Raw genomic sequence first — 19,694 nt, 5'->3', positions numbered from 1 at the left:
TCAGATTAAAGGTTTATTTACAAAGGCAAATGGCGTGTAATGCAGGAGTGTCTGATCAGGAGCGGGAGCCGGGTCGAGCGTGTCAGCGAATAGCGGGATCGGGTGGTCAGCACGAGAGGGTGAGCGGATCAGAGTGATCAAACAGCTAGTAGATGGGCGTAACTCGTCAGGGAGCACAGCAGAGTGGGAGCCAAGGGGTTTCACCGAATCCTCAGATGGAACTGCAAATCCCGCGCTTCGTATGGAGTGTCCAGACAACAGGAGCGTAGGAATCACAAAAGGTACAGGACAGGTAAGCGTGCGAAACAGACTGGATATCTTACTAGAGATCTCAGAACCAGATGTACCACAAAGGTGACAACACTCTGGTGACGAAGTGCCGGGAACCCGCTCCTATTATGCTCCCGCTGATGATCCACAGGTGCGCCGAAACACACCTGTGGAGAGGGTGTGCGTATACGCCAGCGAGCTCTCGAACGCCACCTAGAGGGACTGCCGAAGCTGCAGATCCTGACATCACCCCCCCTTCAACGACTGCCTCCTTGCAGTCCTGAAGAGGTAGACGGGAGAGAGGAATGATAATCAGTAATGAGGGAATCATCGCAGATGAAAGAACGAGGAACCCGCTGGCAGCGTTCTGGACTATAGCCTTCCCAATCCACCAAGTACTGCCCGCCTCTGCAGCGAGAATCAATAGTACTGCTGACTTTGTACAAGGGGTGACCGTGTCAGTCTCGGGTGGGAGGAGGGGGCTCGGTAGGAGGGCACATGGGGCTGGTAAGTACGCGCTTTAACTGAGAAACATGGAATGTGGGGTGGACCCTGAGAGTAGGAGGAAGCCTCAGACGGACTGCGGTAGGACTGATAATGGATTCTTTAACAAAAGGACAGATGAAGCGAGGGGCCAGCTTCCTGGTGACAGACCTGAATGGAATGTTCCGAGAGGAGAGCCAAACCCTTTGTCCAGGTGAGTACTGTGGGCCCGGTGTATGTCTATTGTCAGCAAAACGGCAGTTCTGGCGCTCGGAGCGCTGTAGAGCTGAAATAGTAACAGACCAGATGCGTCGACAGCGCCGAATATGATGTTTTACTGATGTGACGGAGATATCAAGATGGCGGCGCACGCTGTTGCAGCGGCTCATTGCTCTCTTGGTCGGTGTATATACATATACAGTCGGGATGATCTCCTGACGATTGGTGCCTGCTACGAACTAGATGTTACAGCTGATTTTCAACGCTTGTTCAATATTCCGGGGGACATAGCGAGGAGCCCCGGTGCGCCGTGGATTACAACTGCAGCAGGGAGGAAGCGACGGCGGCTTAGAGAGAGAAGGCAGAAGCGGGGCTGCAGGGCCGGTGTGCTAGCTAGGCTACGGAGGCAACCACACAAACCACCGCTCCCCAGCCTGTTTCTCTCGAACGCCAGATCCCTTGCAAACAAGATGGATGAACTGAGACTACAGGCTGCATCTCACAGCGCAGTGAAGGACAGCTGTATTCTTCTGATCACGGAGACCTGGCTGCATCCAGATGTAGCGGACTCTGCCATCGAGCTAGCAGGTTACACAGTACAGCGCTGCGACAGAACGAAGGACTCCCGTAAGAGCAGAGGAGGAGGGCTCTGTGTGTACGTGAACAACACCTGGTGTACTAACACAGCGACTGTCATCAGCCATTGCTTCCCAGACCTGGAGTATGTGACTGTTAGATGCAGACCAATATACCTCCCCAGAGAGTTCACCGTAGTCATGGTAACCGCTGTTTACATCCCACCGGTTTTAATGCTAAAACAGCTATTGGACTTTTGCATGGCAGCATTAGCCATCTGCAGAGCATCTATCCAGATGCTGTGCACATCATAGCGGGGGACTTCAGCCATGCAGACTTGAAGATGGTGCTCCCCAAATTCCACCAGCATGTAAAGTGTGCTACAAGAGAGGCTAACACTCTGGACAAAGTCTACTCCAACATCAAGCTAGGCTACAGGGCTAGACCACTTCCTCACCTGGGTCAGTCGGATCACCTGTCCCTGCATTTAATTCCTGCTTATGCCCCCCTCAGGAAAACTGCTCCAACCATCACCAAAACCATCAAATCCTGGCCCAAGGATGCGACACAGCAGCTGCAGGACTGTTTCGACAGGACAAACTGGAATGTTTTTGAACATCAGGACCTGGAGGTTTTTACGGACAGTGTACTGTGCTATATCAAGAACTGTATTGACACTGTAGCTGTGGATAAACGCATCCGAGTCTTCCCAAACCAGAAGCCCTGGATGACTCAGGAGGTCCAGCGACTGCTAAAGACCAGGAATGCTGCCTTCAGGTCTGGGCACAGGACCGCCTACAGTACAGCCCAAGCTAACTTGAAGAGCGGCATCAGAATGGCTAAGTCTGACTACAGGAGGAGGATAGAGGGCTACCTTGACAGCAACAACAGCAGGCAGGTGTGGCAGGGAATCCAGCATCTCACCAACTACAGGACCAACCTCGCAGCTGCGGAAGGCGACTCCACGCTGGCAGAGGAGCTGAACCTCTTCTTTGCCCGCTTTGAGGTGAAGCCAACAGAGGCAGCCACACTACACCAAGCGACCCACAACACCACGCCCCTCGTTGTAGAGGAGCACGAGGTGAGGCGCACACTGCGGGCTGTCAACCCAAGGAAGGCTGCTGGACCTGATGGCGTCCCTGGACATGTCCTGAAAGACTGCGCCGATCAGCTGGCTGGAGTCTTCACCAGGATCTTCAACCAGTCCCTAGCCCTGTCTACAGTCCCATCCTGCCTGAAATCTTCCACCATAGTCCCCATACCCAAGAAACCTCACATCTCCTGCCTCAACGACTACTGGCCAGTGGCACTAACCCCTGTGGTGACGAAGTGTTTTGAAAAACTGGTCCGGGGTCACATCACAGCACTTCTCCCTTCTGGCTTTGACCACCACCAGTTCGCCTACAGAGCCAACAGATCCACAGAGGACGCTGTGATCACGGCCCTCCATGCTGCTCTGTCACATCTGGAGCAGCAGGGGAGCTATGTGCGGATGCTCTTTGTAGACTACAGCTCTGCTTTTAATACCATCCTCCCTCACAGACTGGTGGACAAATTGGGGGACCTGGGCCTCCCTCACTCCACCTGCATGTGGATTCTGAGCTTCCTGACCAACTGACAGCAGAGAGTTAGGGTGGGGAAACATACATCCACTGCCCTCAGCCTTACTACTGGCCCTCCACAGGGCTGTGTGCTGAGCCCCCTGCTCTATTGTCTGTACACATACGACTGCACCTCTGCCCACCACAGCAACACCATCATCAAGTTTGCTGATGACACCACAATGGTGGGGCTCATCTCAGGAGGCGACGAGTCCGCCTACAGGGGTGAGGTGGAACGGCTGTTGCAGTGGTGCAGGGAGAACAATCTGCTCCTCAACAACTCAAAGACAAAAGAACTCATAATAGATTACAGGGGGAAAAAAATGGACATTACACCACTAACCATTGGGGGAAAATGTGTGGAGAGGGTAGCTGATTTCTATTTCCTGGGGGTCCACATTGAGCAGGGCCTCACATGGAACATGAACACCTTCGAGCTGATAAAAAAGGCCCAGCAAAGACTGTACTTCCTGAGGAGGGACTGTACCCCCCCCCACCCCCCCCCAATGAGGAATTGTACAGTCTGAAGGCATGGGGGACAAAAGAGTTCTTAAATCTATTGGTCCGGCACTTGGGAAGCAGCAGTCTGTCACTGAACAGGCTCCTCTGGCTGTAGAGGGTGGCTGCTATCGTTCATGATGTCCAGCAGTTTGTTCAGTGTCCTCGCCTCTGCCACCGTCACCAGAGAGTCCAGCTTCATGCCAACCACAGAGCCGGTACGCCTGGTCAGTTTGTCCAGTCTGGACGTGTCCTTCTCGGATATGCTGCCTCCCCAGCACACTACGGTGTAGAAGAGGACACTGGCAATCACAGACTGGTAGAACATCCAGAGCAGTTTGCTGCAGATGTTAAAGGACCGCAGTCTCCTCAGGAAGTACATCCTGCTCTGCACTTTCCCATACAGGTGGCTAGTGTGTTTTGACCAATCCAGTTTACTGTCCAGCCACAGCCCGAGGTATTTGTAGGAGTCCACGACCTCAACCTCAGTTCCCTCTAATGCGACTGGTCTCGGCTTTGGTCTGGACCTCCCAAAGTCTATAATCAGCTCCTTCGTTTTAGCGGTGTTGAGTTCCAGGTGGTTTGTGTGGCACCAGAGAGCAAAGTCCCTCACCAGACAGCGATACTCCTCCTCTCTGTCGTCCCTGATACATCCGACTATGGCTGTGTCATCAGCATACTTCTGTATGTGACACAGCTCCGAGTTGTAGTGGAAGTCAGAGGAGTACAGGGTGAAGAGAAGAAGGGCCAGCTCTGAGCCCTCTAGCCAATGCATCCACTCTTCCAGTGCTAGCTTTATGACCAAGAGTTCCCTGTCTCCCACCTCGTAGTTCCTCTTAGTTGGGGAGAGCTTGCAGGAAAAAAAGGTGCAGGGATGCAGCTTTTCATCAGGGGCTGAGCACTGGGAGAGGACCGCACCCACTCCCGTATCAGATGCGTCCACCTCTAGAACATACTGTCTTTGTGGATCCGGTTGAACGAGAATAGGAGCTTGGGAGAACCTCCCCTTTAGCTCCGTAAATGCCCGGTCTGCCTTTTCGGTCCAGATGAAGGCAACCTTGGTCGATGTAAGAGCCATTAACGGGGCCGCAAGCTGACTATAATTCCTAATAAAATGCCTGTAGAAATTTACAAATCCTAGGAACCTTTGTAGTTGCTTACGTGAGCTCGGGGTCGACCAGTCCATGACAGCATTGATCCTCTCTGGGTCTAGTCGGACTAGTCTAGGATGTAGCCGAGGAAGGAGATGAATGATCTATGGAGTTCACATTTCTCGGCCTTAACAAAAAGACGGTTTTCGAGGAGGCGCTGGAGGAGCAAACGAACATGTCTGCGGTGAGACTCGATGTCCCGGGAGTAGATTAGAATATCATCTAGATAGACGAAAACAAAGACATTCAAAAAATCGCGGAGGACGTCATTTATAAGGGCCTGAAATACGGCAGCTGAATTGGACAGGCCAAATGGCATAACTAAGTACTCAAAGTGGCCTAGCGGGGTTTTAAAGGCCGTCTTCCATTCATCGCCCTGACGTATACGGACAAGATGGTAGGCATTACGGAGATCGAGTTTGGAAAAAATGGTCGCTTCTTGTACAGGTTCAAATGCCGAAGCAATAAGGGGAAGAGGGTACTTGTCTTTAACAGTGATGTGATTTAGCCCCCTATAATCTATGCAAGGACAGAGGGACCCATCCTTCTTACTGACAAAAAAGAAACCCGCTCCCAACGGCGATGAGGAATGTCTGATGAGACCTGCTGCTAAAGATTTGCTTATATACTTCTCCATAGCCTGACGTTCTGGCCGGGAGATATTATAGAGGCGACTGGAAGGGAGCGGAGCCCCTGGAAGAAGCTCAATGGCTCAGTCGTAAGGTCGGTGTGGGGGTAGAGAGAGCGCTTTGTCCTTGCTGAATACCTGTTTAAGGTCGTGATATTCCTCTGGAACATTGGTGAGATCTACGGGGTCCGCTCCCTCTCTTTCTGCCGTGGATGGGTTTGGAGGGATGACTGACTGCAGACAGGAGGACAGACAGTTAGTAGACCAGGATTCCACACGATTATGTGACCAGTTTATATGTGGGTTGTGTAGCTGTAGCCAGTTGAAACCCAAAACTACAGGTGACTGGGTCAAGGGAAAAACAAAAAAGGAGATGGTCTCGTGATGATTACCTGATGCAATAAGCTGGAGTGGTATTGTCCTGTGGGTAATATTTGGTAATGGCTTTCCGTTTAAGGTGGAGACACTGAATGGGACAGGGAGTCTAACGGTTTCAATCCCAGCTTGCTGAACTAGAGACTGGTCTATAAGATTTTGCTCACAACCTGAGTCAGTGAGTGCCGAAAGAGATATGGAGCCATTATTGAACAGTAGTGTGGCCGGTAACAAGAAACGGGGAGATGATGCGATGCCTTCACGGTCCGTCAGTTTCCCCACTCCGACTGACGGACCTGCGGGTTTGGGTGAACCGGACAGGTGGCAATATAATGACCCGATTTTCCACAATAGATGCACTGGTAAAGTTCTCTATGCCGCTGCTTCTCCTCCGGCGTCAGGTGCGCTCGGCCGATCTCCATTGGTTCAGGCTCTGGAAATGCGGTTTTGGGTGATGGCGACTGTAGTGATTTCTGGGAGGCGAATAAAGGAACTCTGACTGCTTGCCTCTCACTTCTTTGACTCCTCCTCTCCCTAAGGTGATGATCAAGACGGGTAGCGAGGGTTATAAGCCCGTTCAAAGTGCGCGGCTCATCTAACGGTGCTAGCTCGTCCTTTATCGACTCATTTAACGCCTGGAAAAATACGCTCTTAAGTGCGCAACTATTCCAATTGGACGCGGCTGCAAGAGTACGGAACTCGATAGAAAATTCAGCAACCAATCTTTGTCCCTGTCTTAATGTCCACAGGTTGCGAGATATGCTTGCCTGGTCTGCCGTGTGGCCAAATACTAATTTAAACTCCTCAATAAATTCGGAAAAGGAACATCCAAACTCTGTTGGATCATCAAATCGTGCCTTAATTTCTTGCCTGTGAGCAGCCCAAGCATAAAAGAGATCTTAGCATTGTCATGGGGCTAGGCCTGAGGAGATTGGTTGAAAGCCAGGGAGCACTGGAGTAAAAAACTCCCACAACCTCTGGCTTCACCAGAGAATTTATCAGGAGTGGGGAGCTCTGACGTCATGAGTCGGACTTATCTGCTGCACAATGGGAACGGATGCCTCAGCTTCCTCTGCAGGTTGGGGTGACTGTGTGGGCTGAAGACCTTGGAGCAAGCTGGCTAGACGATCAAAGCGCTGGTTTGTCGCCTCCTGTCTCTCGCTCAGAGCACGAAGAACCACCTCATGATCTGCCTGAGAGCGTCTGCTGGGTTCGAGTGGCCAGAGTGTTCTGTCATGTTGTTTTGAACTTTCTGAACCCACATGAAAAGATACTCTCAGGAGATCAGATTAAAGGTTTATTTACAAAGACAAATGGCGTGTAATGCAGGAGCGTCTGATCAGGAGCGGGAGCCAGGTCGGGCGTGTCAGCGAATAGCGGGATCGGGTGGTCAGCACGAGAGGGTGAGCGGATCAGGGTGATGAAACGGCTAGTAGGTGGGCGTAACTCGTCAGGGAGCACAGCGGAGTGGGAGCCGAGGGGTTTCACCGAATCCTCAGATGGAACTGCAAATCCCGTGCTTTGTATGGAGTGTCCAGATAACAGAAGCCTAGGAATCACAAAAGGTACAGGACAGGTAAGTGTGCGAAACAGACTGGATATCTTACTAGAGATCTCAGAACCAGATGTACCACAAAGGTGACAACACTCTGGCGACGAAGTGCCGGGAACCCGCTCCTATTATGCTCCCGCTGATGATCCACAGGTGCGCCAAAACACACCTGTGGAGAGGGTGTGCGTATACGCCAGCGAGCTCTCGAACGCCACCTACAAGGAAACCAGAGGGACTGCCGAAGCCGCAGATCCTAACAAAAAGCGGTTATGAGAGATAAAAATTATATCTTTCTGTGTCCAAAGAAAGAGAGCAAACCAATTAAAACTATCAGAATTAAACAACAAAATAAAAACGGTTGAGACAAAACATAAGAACTAAAACCAGAACATCATATAAAGCTTAAAGTATTAAGAAATAAACTTAATGCAATGTATTTACAAGAAATACGAAAAAAGACGATTTATACTAAACAGAGATATTATGAATCGAGAGCCAAATTAGCAAAACTCTTTGGGAGAAAATTTAAAAACCAACAAGCAGAAAACACAATATATAAAATAAGGGACCCAAATTCTGAGAGGTGCGTATATAAATAAAATGAAATCCAACAAGCTTTTCAAACTTACTATAAACAATTATACACACAACCAAGCTTAAAAGATGGCAGCAAATTAAACAATTCCTTGAACAACTGAACCTACCTGTTCTGTCGTATGATCAAAATCAAAGGTTAATAGCGAATATCACAGAGCGGGATCTCTCTTACGCCATTACAAAGCTTAAACAAACAAATCTCCTGGTCCGGATGGATTTCCGTCCAAAAGCAATTTAAGTCAGAGTTATCACCATTCCTCCTTCAAATGTTTAACATGGCTCTGAAAAAGGGTAAAATGCCACCAACATGGAAACAGGCTACAGTATCTGTTATTCCAAAAGAAGGAAAGGACCATCTGAGCTGCAGGTCCTACAGACCTATCTCTGTTCTTAATATTGATTATAAATTATTCACATCAATTCTCTCAAGGAGAATACAGGAGATACTCCCAGAACTTATTCAGACCAATCAGACCGGTTTTATCCCACAGAGACAAACCCATGATTATATCCGTCAAACATTGCATATCCTGAACCACATTCAAAACTGCCAAACACCAGCTGCAGTGATCAGCCGCGACGCTGAAGAAGCTCTCGATACAGTAAGCTGGGACTTTCTATATAAAGAACTCGAGAAGTTTGGTTTCCACTCCAATTTTATTGACGTAATCAGGTCACTATACAAAAAACCAATTGCACAGATAAAAATCAATGGACATCTTTCAAATACCTTTGAATTAGAACAAGGAACGAGAGGAGGATGTGGACTCGCTCCATTACTATTTGCCCTTTTCATGGAACCGTTCGGCCAACTAATTAGGCAAACTGACAATATCAAGAGTATAAACATTTCTGGTGAAGCACACAAAGTGGCGCTATATGTGGATGATGTGTTGTTATAAATTAGCGAACCAAGCACGTCGCTGCCTACATTATTTGAGAGCTTGAGAAGCTTTGGTGAATTTGCAGGATATAAATTGAATGTGAAAAAAATCACAGATATTGACATTTACTTATAATCCACCAAATTCTTTGTGGGTCAAACTAAAACTTTAATGGGACCAAACTGTATTGAAATACCTTGGGGTTCTGATCCCCAAAGATACAACCACTATAGCTGATAGGTTTATTTTAATTCCTAACTTGCAAAGATTCAACCAGACACAATTTTCTTTTCTGCAGAAGAGGAGAATTTGAACCCAGACGCGGAAAGCCGCCGTCAAACACTGTCTGGGATCAACTCTGCTCGATCTTTGTCTGCCTTTGCCTTTATTAGAAAATACAAGGAAGGAGGTTGGGCTTTTCCACATAGTCACACAAAGAATTTGACCAATGACCTTTTTCTACAGGGTGTTCTGGAACCTTCTGTGGACATGCCCTTACAAGGGCATGAGGCTGACCGCAACCAATCAGCCCCACAGAAAGCTGATACCACAGAAATGTGTAAACGTCTCTAGCCTCCAGGCAAACATCCTAAAAATGGTTAATAGTGTTTCACAGAAGAAAAGGAGTCAAGTACACTACACACAAAATAATAATATGAAAACATAACCTTTCAAATAAACTCACATTTAAATGAACTTAGATAATTATTCTAACAATAACTAAGATCTTCTGACCAAAATTAGACTGGATATACAACGATGGACTGTCACCCTTCATGTGTTTAACCCAAAGAATTGAATCTGTCAAAATGAACCTACTACCAAGATTCATTTTCTTGTTTCAAGCCCCACAGGAAGAAATTACAAGAAAGTAATTTATAGAGTGGGACACAATGCTTTCCAGATTTCTATAGCTTGGGGAAAACGCAGAGAATTAGATTTAAAACACTACAGCTTTCAAAAGAAATGTACCGCAGTTAAAGAACTACTTCTATTCTGCACAAATTAAGCCACTGATAAACCTTTGTAATAAAAACTACAACGCCCGATGGAAGGATATTGAATTGGCTCTATCTCCAGACACCCCCTTACAGGCAATCTGTGGGAATAAAGATTTAGAACAGATTAAACTCAAAAATGAAAATCCTTGGATAAGATCCCAATTAAAGATCTGGACAGATGTTAAACAGGAATATAAACTACATGACACGCTTACGATCCTGATTTTAAACCAAATCAAACAGATACAGGATTCTGTAGTTGAACAACTACAGAATCCTGTATCTGTCTGATTAAAAGTGATTAAATGTGAATTAAGATTAGTTTCATTTAAGAATTAACTAATTCTTAAATGATTAAAAGTGCAAAGAATATTAAACAGTAGATTTAAAAATAACAAAACTCTGCCCAGCTCCCCTCTCCACCCGTTCTCTTAATGAACTCTCTGTCTCTGCTCACATCAAGACATCAGGTTGGTGGGAGAGGCCAGCCGATGTGCCGGGAGACTGGAGATGTTACATCAAAAAGAGTGGAGACCAGTGGCTGCTTGGTTTCATAACTGGGACATGAACTCAGTTGTTGCAGTTTGTGCTGGACTGGACTGTGGTTCTGCTGTTTCAGCAAGAACGTTATATCAAGCTTCATACAGACCAGCTTGGGGGATCAATTCTGGCTGCTTGAAGTCAGGATCTTCATTAAATTACTGTGTACCTTATGAAGGAGACAATTATCAGAGCCATGAGATCATCTGCTCAGGTAACTCTGAACTCTCATATTTCTTTTAAAATGTTTCTTCCATCAGGTTCCAGATGTCTGCAGAGAAACCGTCACCTTTAACTAAGAACCTGAAACCTTGAGGAGAGGGAAACTAAAATAATTAAAATATCCAGATAAAGTTCTCAGTTTAGCCACATAGATGAACAAAAACTCATCATTTTAATAACTTTTAATCTCTGCTGCTTTGAAGTCAATGCATCAAAATCCCAGGAGGAGTTCAAGGAAATCAGACATTTTCAATACCTGAAAATCTATAGAAAATTAACTTTGATGCAAAATGGTGGACTTCCTGTTACTAGTGAAAATAGTAGGAAAAACTTTTGTTTGTTATTGTTGTTGGCCTGGATGAACTAGGGGGCGCTGTTCAGCCATTTTGCCAAGTTTATTTTTAAATCAACTGAAAAACAAACAATACCAGATTGTGAAGTTTGATTTACATTTATTGTATTTATTAACATGTTTATGTCCCATAAATATGATAAATTCAGCAGAAATAAAAATAAATGATAAAATTCCAGGTATAGTCGGTTTCACTTCACCTTTGATGCTCTGAGTTTTTCTAGTTTGGTTTTCTTGGCCTTTATTTTTATCAAACTCAGAGATGTTTCCATGTGTATCTATAAAATAAAGTTCTGAAATATTTTAAACCTTTTTTCTTTCTGCATCCACAGACTCAGTCAGGCTGGTTCAAGGGACCAACCGGTGCTCAGGCAGACTGGAGGTGAAGACCAACCAGTCGTGGTCCTCAGTGTGTGAAAAAGACTTTGACCTGCAGGATGCAGAGGTGGTCTGCAGGGAGATTGGCTGTGGGCCTCCTTCAGTCCACCAGGGGTCGCTCTATGGAGAAGCAGAGGCTCCAGTGGGGAGCAGAGAGTTCCTGTGTGAAGGCAGTGAGTCTGCTCTGCTGAACTGCAGCAGCAGGAAGAGTTCAGGTAGAAACAGCTGCTCACCTGGTCAAGCTGTTGGACTCACCTGTTCAGGTAGAGGAGGATCTGCAGACCTGCTGCTGTTCACTGCTTCACTTCCTTCATTAATGAACTCTCTGTCTCTGCTCAGATCAAGACAACATCAGGTTGGTGGGAGAGGCCAGCCGATGTGCCGGGAGACTGGAGTTGTTACATCAAAAAGAGTGGAGACCAGTGGCTGTTTGGTATAGTTACTGGGACATGAACTCAGCTGCTGCAGTTTGTGCTGAACTGGACTGTGGTTCTGCTGTTTCAGTAAGAAAGTCAGAGGAAGCTTCATGGAGACCAGTTTGGAGGATCAGGTCTGACTGTTTGCAGTCAGGATCTGCATTAAAGAACTGTTTACCTGATGATGGATACAATTATCAGAGCCATGAGATCATCTGCTTAGGTAACTCTGAACTCTCATATTTATTTCTTTTAAAATGTTTCTTCCATCAGGTTCCAGATGTCTGCAGAGAAACCGTCACCTTTAACTAAGAACCTGAAACCTTGAGGAGAGAGAAACTAAAATAATTTAGATATCCAGATGAAGTTCTCAGTTTAGCCACATAAATGAACAAAAACTTATCATTTTAATAACTTTTAATCTCTGCTGCTTTGAAGTCGATGCATCAAAATCCCAGGAGGAGTTCAAGGAAATCAGACATTTTCAAAACATGAAAATTAACAGAAGATTAACTTTGATCCAAAATGGTGGACTTCCTGTTTTTAGAGAAAATAGCAGGAAAACCTTTTGTTTGTTATTGTTGTTGGCCTGGCTGATCTAGGGGGCGCTGTTCAGCCCTTTTGCCAAATTTATTTTTAAATCAACTGAAAAACAAACAATACCAGATTGTAAAGTTTGCTTTACATTTAGTGAGTTTATTAACATGTTTACGTCCCAAAAATATGATAAAATCAGCAGAAATAAAAATGAAGGAAAAAATTCCAGGTACAGTCGGTTTCACTTCACCTTTGATGCTCTGAGTTTTTCTAGTTTGGTTTTCTTGGCCTTTATTTTTATCAAACTCAGAGATGTTTCCATGTGTATCTATAAAAATAAAGTTCTGAAATATTTTAAACCTTTTTTCTTTCTGCATCCACAGACTCAGTCAGGCTGGTTCAAGGGACCAACCGGTGCTCAGGCAGACTGGAGGTGAAGACCGACCAGTCGTGGTCCTCAGTGTGTGAAAAAGACTTTGACCTGCAGGATGCAGAGGTGGTCTGCAGGGAGATTGGCTGTGGGCCTCCTTCAGTCCACCAGGGGGCGCTCTATGGAGAAGCAGAGGCTCCAGTGGGGAGCACAGAGTTCCTGTGTGAAGGCAGTGAGTCTGCTCTGCTGAACTGCAGCAGCAGGAAGAGTTCAGGTAGAAACAGCTGCTCACCTGGTCAAGCTGTTGGACTCACCTGTTCAGGTAGAGGAGGATCTGCAGACCTGCTGCTGTTCACTGCTTCACTTCCTTCATTAATGAACTCTCTGTCTCTGCTCAGCTCAAGACAACATCAGGTTGGTGGGAGAGGCCAGCCGATGTGCCGGGAGACTGGAGATGTTACATCAAGAAGAGTGGAGACCAGTGGATGTTTGGTATAGTTACTGGGACATGAACTCAGTTGCTGCAGTTTGTGCAGAACTGGACTGTGGTTCTGCTGTTTCAGCAAGAAAGTCAGAGGAAGCTTCAAAGAGACCAGTTTGGAGGATCATGTCTTACTGTTTCCAGTCAGGATCTGCATTAAAGAACTGTTTACCTTTTGATGGAAACAGTGATCAGAGCCTTGAGTTCATCTGCTCAGGTAACTCTGAACTCTCATATTTATTTCTTTTACAATGTTTCTTCCATCAGGTTCCAGATGTCTGCAGAGAAACCGTCACCTTTAACTAAGAACCTGAAACTTTGAGGAGAGGGAAACTAACATAATTTAAATATCCAGTTAAAGTTTTCAGTTTAGCCACATAGATGAACAAAAACTCGTCATTTTAATAACTTTTAATCCCTGCTGCTTTGAAGTCGATGCATCAAAATCCCAGGAGGAGTTCAAGGAAATCAGACATTTTCAAAACATGAAAATTAACAGAAAATTAACTTTGATACAAAATGGTGGACTTCCTGTTTTTAGAGAAAATAGCAGAAAAACCTTTTGTTTGTTATGGTTGTTGGCCTGGCTGAACTAGGGGGCGCTGTTCAGCCATTTTGCCAAATTTATTTTTAAATCAACTGAAGAACAAACACTTCCAGATTGTAAAGTTTGCTTTACATTTAGTGTATTTATTAACATGTTTATGTCCCACAAATATGATAAATTCAGCAGAAATAAAATGAATGATAAAATTCCAGGTACAGTCGGTTTCACTTCGCCTTTGATGCTCCTGAGTTTTTCTAGTTTGGTTTTCTTGGCCTTTATTTTTTATCAAACTCAGAGATGTTTTGTCAGGACTTAATACCTATTAAACAAACACAGGAAAGACAAGAGAGTTAGATTCTTTGTTTCTCGCAAGGAGAGCAGACAGAGATGTGCTTTCAGTTACAAATCTCCAACTGCTCTGAAAACACATATGCCTGCTCCTCTATTTTATTGCTTTCAGAGTCCCTATCACAGAGAGCACTGCAACTCTAAGGGGTGGGGTCAACAATTCATCACATGGTTGCAGCGCTAATAACATTCACTATCTAGACACATGTTATCTACACTCTAGATCCTTTTGCTCCAGGCACGGCGTCGAATATTACACGTTGTATAGCTTCAAAGCAACGGCTTTGTAGCACAAAGAAGAACAAAGCAGAGTTTATTGTAGGACTGTAAAACTCTGCTGGGAGCAACTAACACCTCCATCTCCCAGGGAGTCCCTAGGAAGGAATCAGAGTTATTTAACACACAGAAACTTTACTTATACTAAGAGTAAAAGAGAATAAGCATATAAGTAAACATTATCTAAATGTAACTACAAGGCTACATGATACAACGAATATTTGATAATACTAGTAATACAATTTACCCAACACTGAGAGTTGAGGACATGAAACTGAGTATTTTGAACGGCAACGTCTGTCACTATCAGCAGTGAAAAGCGAATTGAACATTTATGGCACTTAATTTTATTAAACTCTTGAGTAAGATTTGGTTATTACTGTTGATGTTATGAACCTGTAGATGTGACAAACTATTACTTTCTGAAAGATATTGTAAATATTGTAAAGAGCAAAATTCACTTGTTTTAAGATTTAATAATAATAGACAACTTTGCATCACTTATAACTCCTGTTTAAAATGTTCTTGAGGCAAAGATATTTTTAAACTCATGTAAATTTAAGGTATTTCATACAGTTTGTTCAATGTTATCGGACTCTCCAGATATGAATGAAAGGCAGAATTTGGGTTTTTAGAGTTGTTCTCATCTGCCTGAGTGGCTTATATTTGGTTATTTTGTCATTTGAAAAATAAAGATAATTGTGACAATGAAAATTGTTTTATAACGGTGTGTATTTGCATGAAACTTTTGTAGTTAAAAAATGTCCGAACAAACTATTGGCCCCCGGGCATCTTCACTTTATCAAATCTGGCCCTCTTTGCAAAAAGTTTGGACACCCCTGATCTACTCTAAAGAGAAAATGTTTCACTAAATCTAGGAAACCAAACTACATCAAAATCCTGCAGATATGTTTTAGTTTCATCTAATTTTAATTTGAACTTAAAACCTTTTTGGGGTACCTTTTGTCGTTCCACTACTAAAATTGTAACTTATAGTCTGAAGTTTTGTCAAGAGGTACTTTTAGATGATGGGAGAGAAAGTGATTTGCATCACAACTTCCCGTTCTGTCCTGCTGAGCTGCTGCAAGTGGGGGTTGCTTCGCACTTAAAAAATAGTGGTATGCAAAGAGGCTTCACATGTTAATTAGTTGAATCTAGTGGGGTGGGAGTTACAGCCCAGCTCTGTGGCTCTCCTGCTGAGCTGCTGCAAGGGGGGCTGCAAGTCCCCCTGATCTACATTTGTTGTTATCTGAGCAATGCCTCTTACAGTTAGAGCCTGTTTCTCTAAAGAACTTTGTTTTGTCTTTATCCTCAACTCATTAAAAAAAATCCTATTTTACTCATTGTATTTTATTCTATTTTCCTCCTACCTTTTTAGCCTAGAAGGAATAATTAACATTTTTATCTAATATTTTAGTTGTCAATTCTATACACAGTTTTTATTTTATTTATTTATCTACCTAATCAGTCATGTATTTAGCTATTTATTTATTCACTTTATTTCCTTATTTCATTTGCAGCCCTCTCTTCTTTCTGTAGGCACTTTTGAAATGAAATGACCTTTTGTAATGCATTAAAAGTTCTTGAAAAAGAAATAAATCCATAAATAGTGTAATGTTAATGTATCTGTCCTACCATCCCCCCTGTTGAGACATGCGAAACGCCATGACTCAATATTGCAGCCCACCTATACAAGTTTTTTGGCAAGATAGGCTTATTTGCAGGTCACTTATAAATTTGATCTTCTATTTTTGCTCCTTTTTTAATCCAAAGATCTCTTTCTTTTTTTAGGACTTAATTGTTGCATGTCTTTTAGGATCCTTTGTCATATGTTTGATTTTTTTTTCCATATATAAGATCTTTATTTGTCCCTCCGCTGCTTTTTTTGCCATCTCATCAGCGAAGGCGTTCCCTAGAGACACTTTATCTTTCCCTGTGGTGTGTGCGGCACATTTACAAATTGCTAGTTGTTTTGGTAGCTGCACAGCTTGTAGTAATTCTTTTAATAGGTCTGCATGAGTTACTGGTTTTCCTGTCGAAGTTATCATACCCCTATTTTTCCAGTACTGTTGCAAACGCATACTGACTATCGGTGTAAATCGTCACTTCTTTATTTTTCTTTGAGGAACCATCAACAAAAAGTATTTCACCTTGATCTAATGGTAGATCTTTTAATTCATTTATACTCTTTGCGTTTTGTTCTGTCATTTCCTGACAATCATGCTTTGTACCATCATCTGGAAGAGGTAACAAAGTTGCAGGATTTAAAACTGTGCATCTTTCAATAGTCATATGAGGTTGCGATAATAATGTGCTCATACAGGAGAGATGCCTCGCAGGCGATAAAAAAGTCATATTTGTTTGTAATAATAGTGCTGAAACTGCATGTGGTACGTTTAATGTTAACGGATGAAACAGTACAATAGGAGCACTAACTTCTACAGCCATAGAAGCAGCAATCACGGCTCTCACACAGGGAGGCTGGGCGCACGCCACACTATCAAGTTTGGAAGAAAAATATGCTATTGGTCTCATTTTATCACCATGTTGTTGAACTAGTACCGAGGTCATATACTGACCTTTGCAATCCACCATTTGGAAAAAAGGTTTTTTATAGTCTGGTAAGGCAAGCACAGCACTTGACACTAGGGCCTGCTTTATTCCACATAGTGCTTTTTTTTTTTGCTTCCTCTGTCCATTTCAAAGAGGAAGACATTTTTAGATCTTTTTTATACATTAGTTTGCTTAAAGGGGCCACAATTTCTGCATAATTAGGCACCCAGGTTCGACAATAGTTAGTTAACCCCAGAAAAGACATCATCTGTTTTTTTATTTAAACAGAGATACATGCGGGGAGGTCCACATTCTGTCTAAAGATTTTAACACTAGGACTACCAGGATTTTGAGAAATTCCTATCTCTACCAAGAGGGGCCAGATTGGGTATCTTCCTAGAGCTACCGAAAGGGGCCAAACTGGGTTATTAGCATCCAAATGTGGCCAAACTGACGACTCTGAATGGTCTAATTAGCATCCCTGTAGATGAGCAGGGGGGAGGAGAGCCAAACTCACTACATCAACTTTCACGCTCAATACACAGCAGTTAAAGTCACCTTCTCCCCACTCCCCAATTCAACATTTAGGCGTATGCTCACATTTTATACATATAAAAATGACTGCAAACAGACGTGCAATTGCACTGTTTCTCTTAATTTTAAAACATTTCAGTGGATAATTATGTAAATGGAATAGAAGATAATTTATTTTTAAGATTCTTTACTCAATTTTTACCATTTGCATGTGAAAAAGGCAGAATTTTGTGTTTCATAGACTCAAGTGTGCTCACCAAAGTGTTTAATGTAAACATTTTCATCAAATCCAAGGTTCTTTATTGCATTTACATTTTTATCAATCCTGATGGAATTGAGTTACAGAGACCAATACCTTTACCCAAGCAATTCAGAAATGTTCTTCTGACATTTTTACTGCACCAGCTTACATCTTATTCAGGCCCAAAAACTGGATACAGTTATCTGTCGATGATAGGCAGAATGTATCTTAGGGAGAATTTAAAGTTCAACACAGGGCTAACACAGAAACACACCAAGATGGCTACTTAGATGTACTAAAACAAGGTATTTTGAATATTATTAATATTGATGCTTTAGCACTGCTAGAGGAAGTCCAAACACTAGGGCACGAGAGAACGCAAACTCTACAGAATAAATCCAAGGCTACGATTCAAACTGGAGATCTTTTTTTCCAAGGAGACATTGGTAATTACCACACCGCTGTGCTGCTTCTGTGTAACTTTGTATTTATTGATATTGTACATGAAAAATGTTTGAAATGTATCTTTGTTCAATGCATTTGTGATTTTGTTTTCACAAGTGAATTGGATAAAATACACAGCAATCTTCAGCATAAGATAGCTCATCTTCTCCACAAGTTGAAAAAAATTGCATTTCCTTTCCCACTTATAACACATTGGCATGTGATGTACAAGATATTGAGAGTGGATTTGCACACATCTGCCACAGGTTCCCAAAGTTTCAGGAGAATTGGGGTAAATTCACACCAGCCCTCTTTAGCCCACGTTAATACTCTTTTTCATTTGCCTAGAAAATTTGGTTGATTTAGGGAGGTGTGAATGTGTACTCAAACTCTAATGCGGACCAAAGAAGTGAACTCTGGTCCTCCTAAAAGCCTAGGTCTCGGTTCAGCTGAAGTGAACTGTAGTGCGGTTTGAATGTATACGTGAATGCCAAGTGGTCCTGAGACCGCTCCAAAAGCAGGAAACGCACTACAGCAGAGGGTACTTGTGTGAAAAACAACATTCTCCATAGTTTGATGCCTCATCCCCGACTCATGCTGAGCAGATTTTGTTGAACAGTGTTTGTTTTTTCACATTTACCCAAAGACAAAATAAACATCCAACAACAGCTAAAATCTGAGGCCACCCCACTTTTGCTTACATTTTTAAGAATCAAGTTGTGCTTAGTGTCTTGTTCAGATTTTGTTCTGTCATTTCCTTCAGTGATTCTTAGTGCAGCATTTTCACAGGCAAGAGGATAAAAAAGTTGCTAATGGGGTTTCATTTGTTTAACACAATGCAGTGTGAAAGCATATCTTATCAACTTAAAATGTAACAGATGTTACAATTTTGAATGTAATGATTATCATGACATGTAAACAAAAACAGAGTCACGTCAGATTTTAGCAGTTGTATGACTTCATTTTTATCTTTGGCAAAAGACTACCAGCAATTCCTCCCGCTAGCGCAAGACATGCACATTTGCTTTGGTTTATTTATCCAGAATGCTTTGACCTACAATTCACGTTTTGCTTTTGGAATGATATTCACTTTGCTTGGCACATACTTATGCATTCAAACCACACCTAATAACCCTGGTTATTAGGTAGACCAGAGTTTGCTTTTCGATTTCTTTATGGTTCCATGTCATAAATGCCGGGGGTTATTTCTGTGTTTTTTATAGAGATAAGAATAACATTGATGCTGTATAAAAGATCGACAGCTTGTTGAGTATTTAAACCTACAAAACCAACAGCAGAAGAGGCAGTCAACAGACGGGGGTGAGGATGCATGCAGTGTGATAGGCTTAGACATTGACAATTGTTGAAAGGATGTAGATGACCTGCATGGAACAAGTACTCTTAGTTTTCCTGCTAATTACTCTCTGATTCCAACTGAACACACCTGGAAGATGGCAGCTAACATCCTTTCATCGACATCATTAAATTGACTTTTCACCATAGTGTACTGTGAAACCCCAGTCCTCTATTGCAATTTCAGTGAAGAAATTATAGAAAAGACCATAACCATCCACCAGTCACTACAACAGCTTATTACTAAATAATTAATATAGGCTAGTG

General features: G+C 43.3%; 1 protein-coding gene across 1 annotated transcript in view; it reads left to right on the top strand.

Annotated features, from left to right (window-relative positions):
* Positions 1 to 19,694, top strand: part of LOC111612019 (scavenger receptor cysteine-rich type 1 protein M130-like) — a 37,538-nt gene that overhangs the window by 3,581 nt on the left and 14,263 nt on the right. Inside the window, exons 3-6 of the mRNA XM_023351684.1 lie at positions 10,299 to 10,589; positions 11,282 to 11,590; positions 11,673 to 11,966; positions 12,664 to 12,813. Of these exons, the coding sequence (XP_023207452.1) occupies positions 10,299 to 10,589; positions 11,282 to 11,590; positions 11,673 to 11,966; positions 12,664 to 12,813 (1,044 nt within the window). The remainder of the gene's footprint in view (positions 1 to 10,298; positions 10,590 to 11,281; positions 11,591 to 11,672; positions 11,967 to 12,663; positions 12,814 to 19,694) is intronic.

The sequence above is a fragment of the Xiphophorus maculatus genome, chromosome 18, assembly GCF_002775205.1.
Source record: "Xiphophorus maculatus strain JP 163 A chromosome 18, X_maculatus-5.0-male, whole genome shotgun sequence".
Classification (NCBI taxonomy): domain Eukaryota; kingdom Metazoa; phylum Chordata; class Actinopteri; order Cyprinodontiformes; family Poeciliidae; genus Xiphophorus; species Xiphophorus maculatus.
Note: the sequence above shows the minus strand (reverse complement) of the source record. Positions and strands in the feature narration are given on the sequence as shown.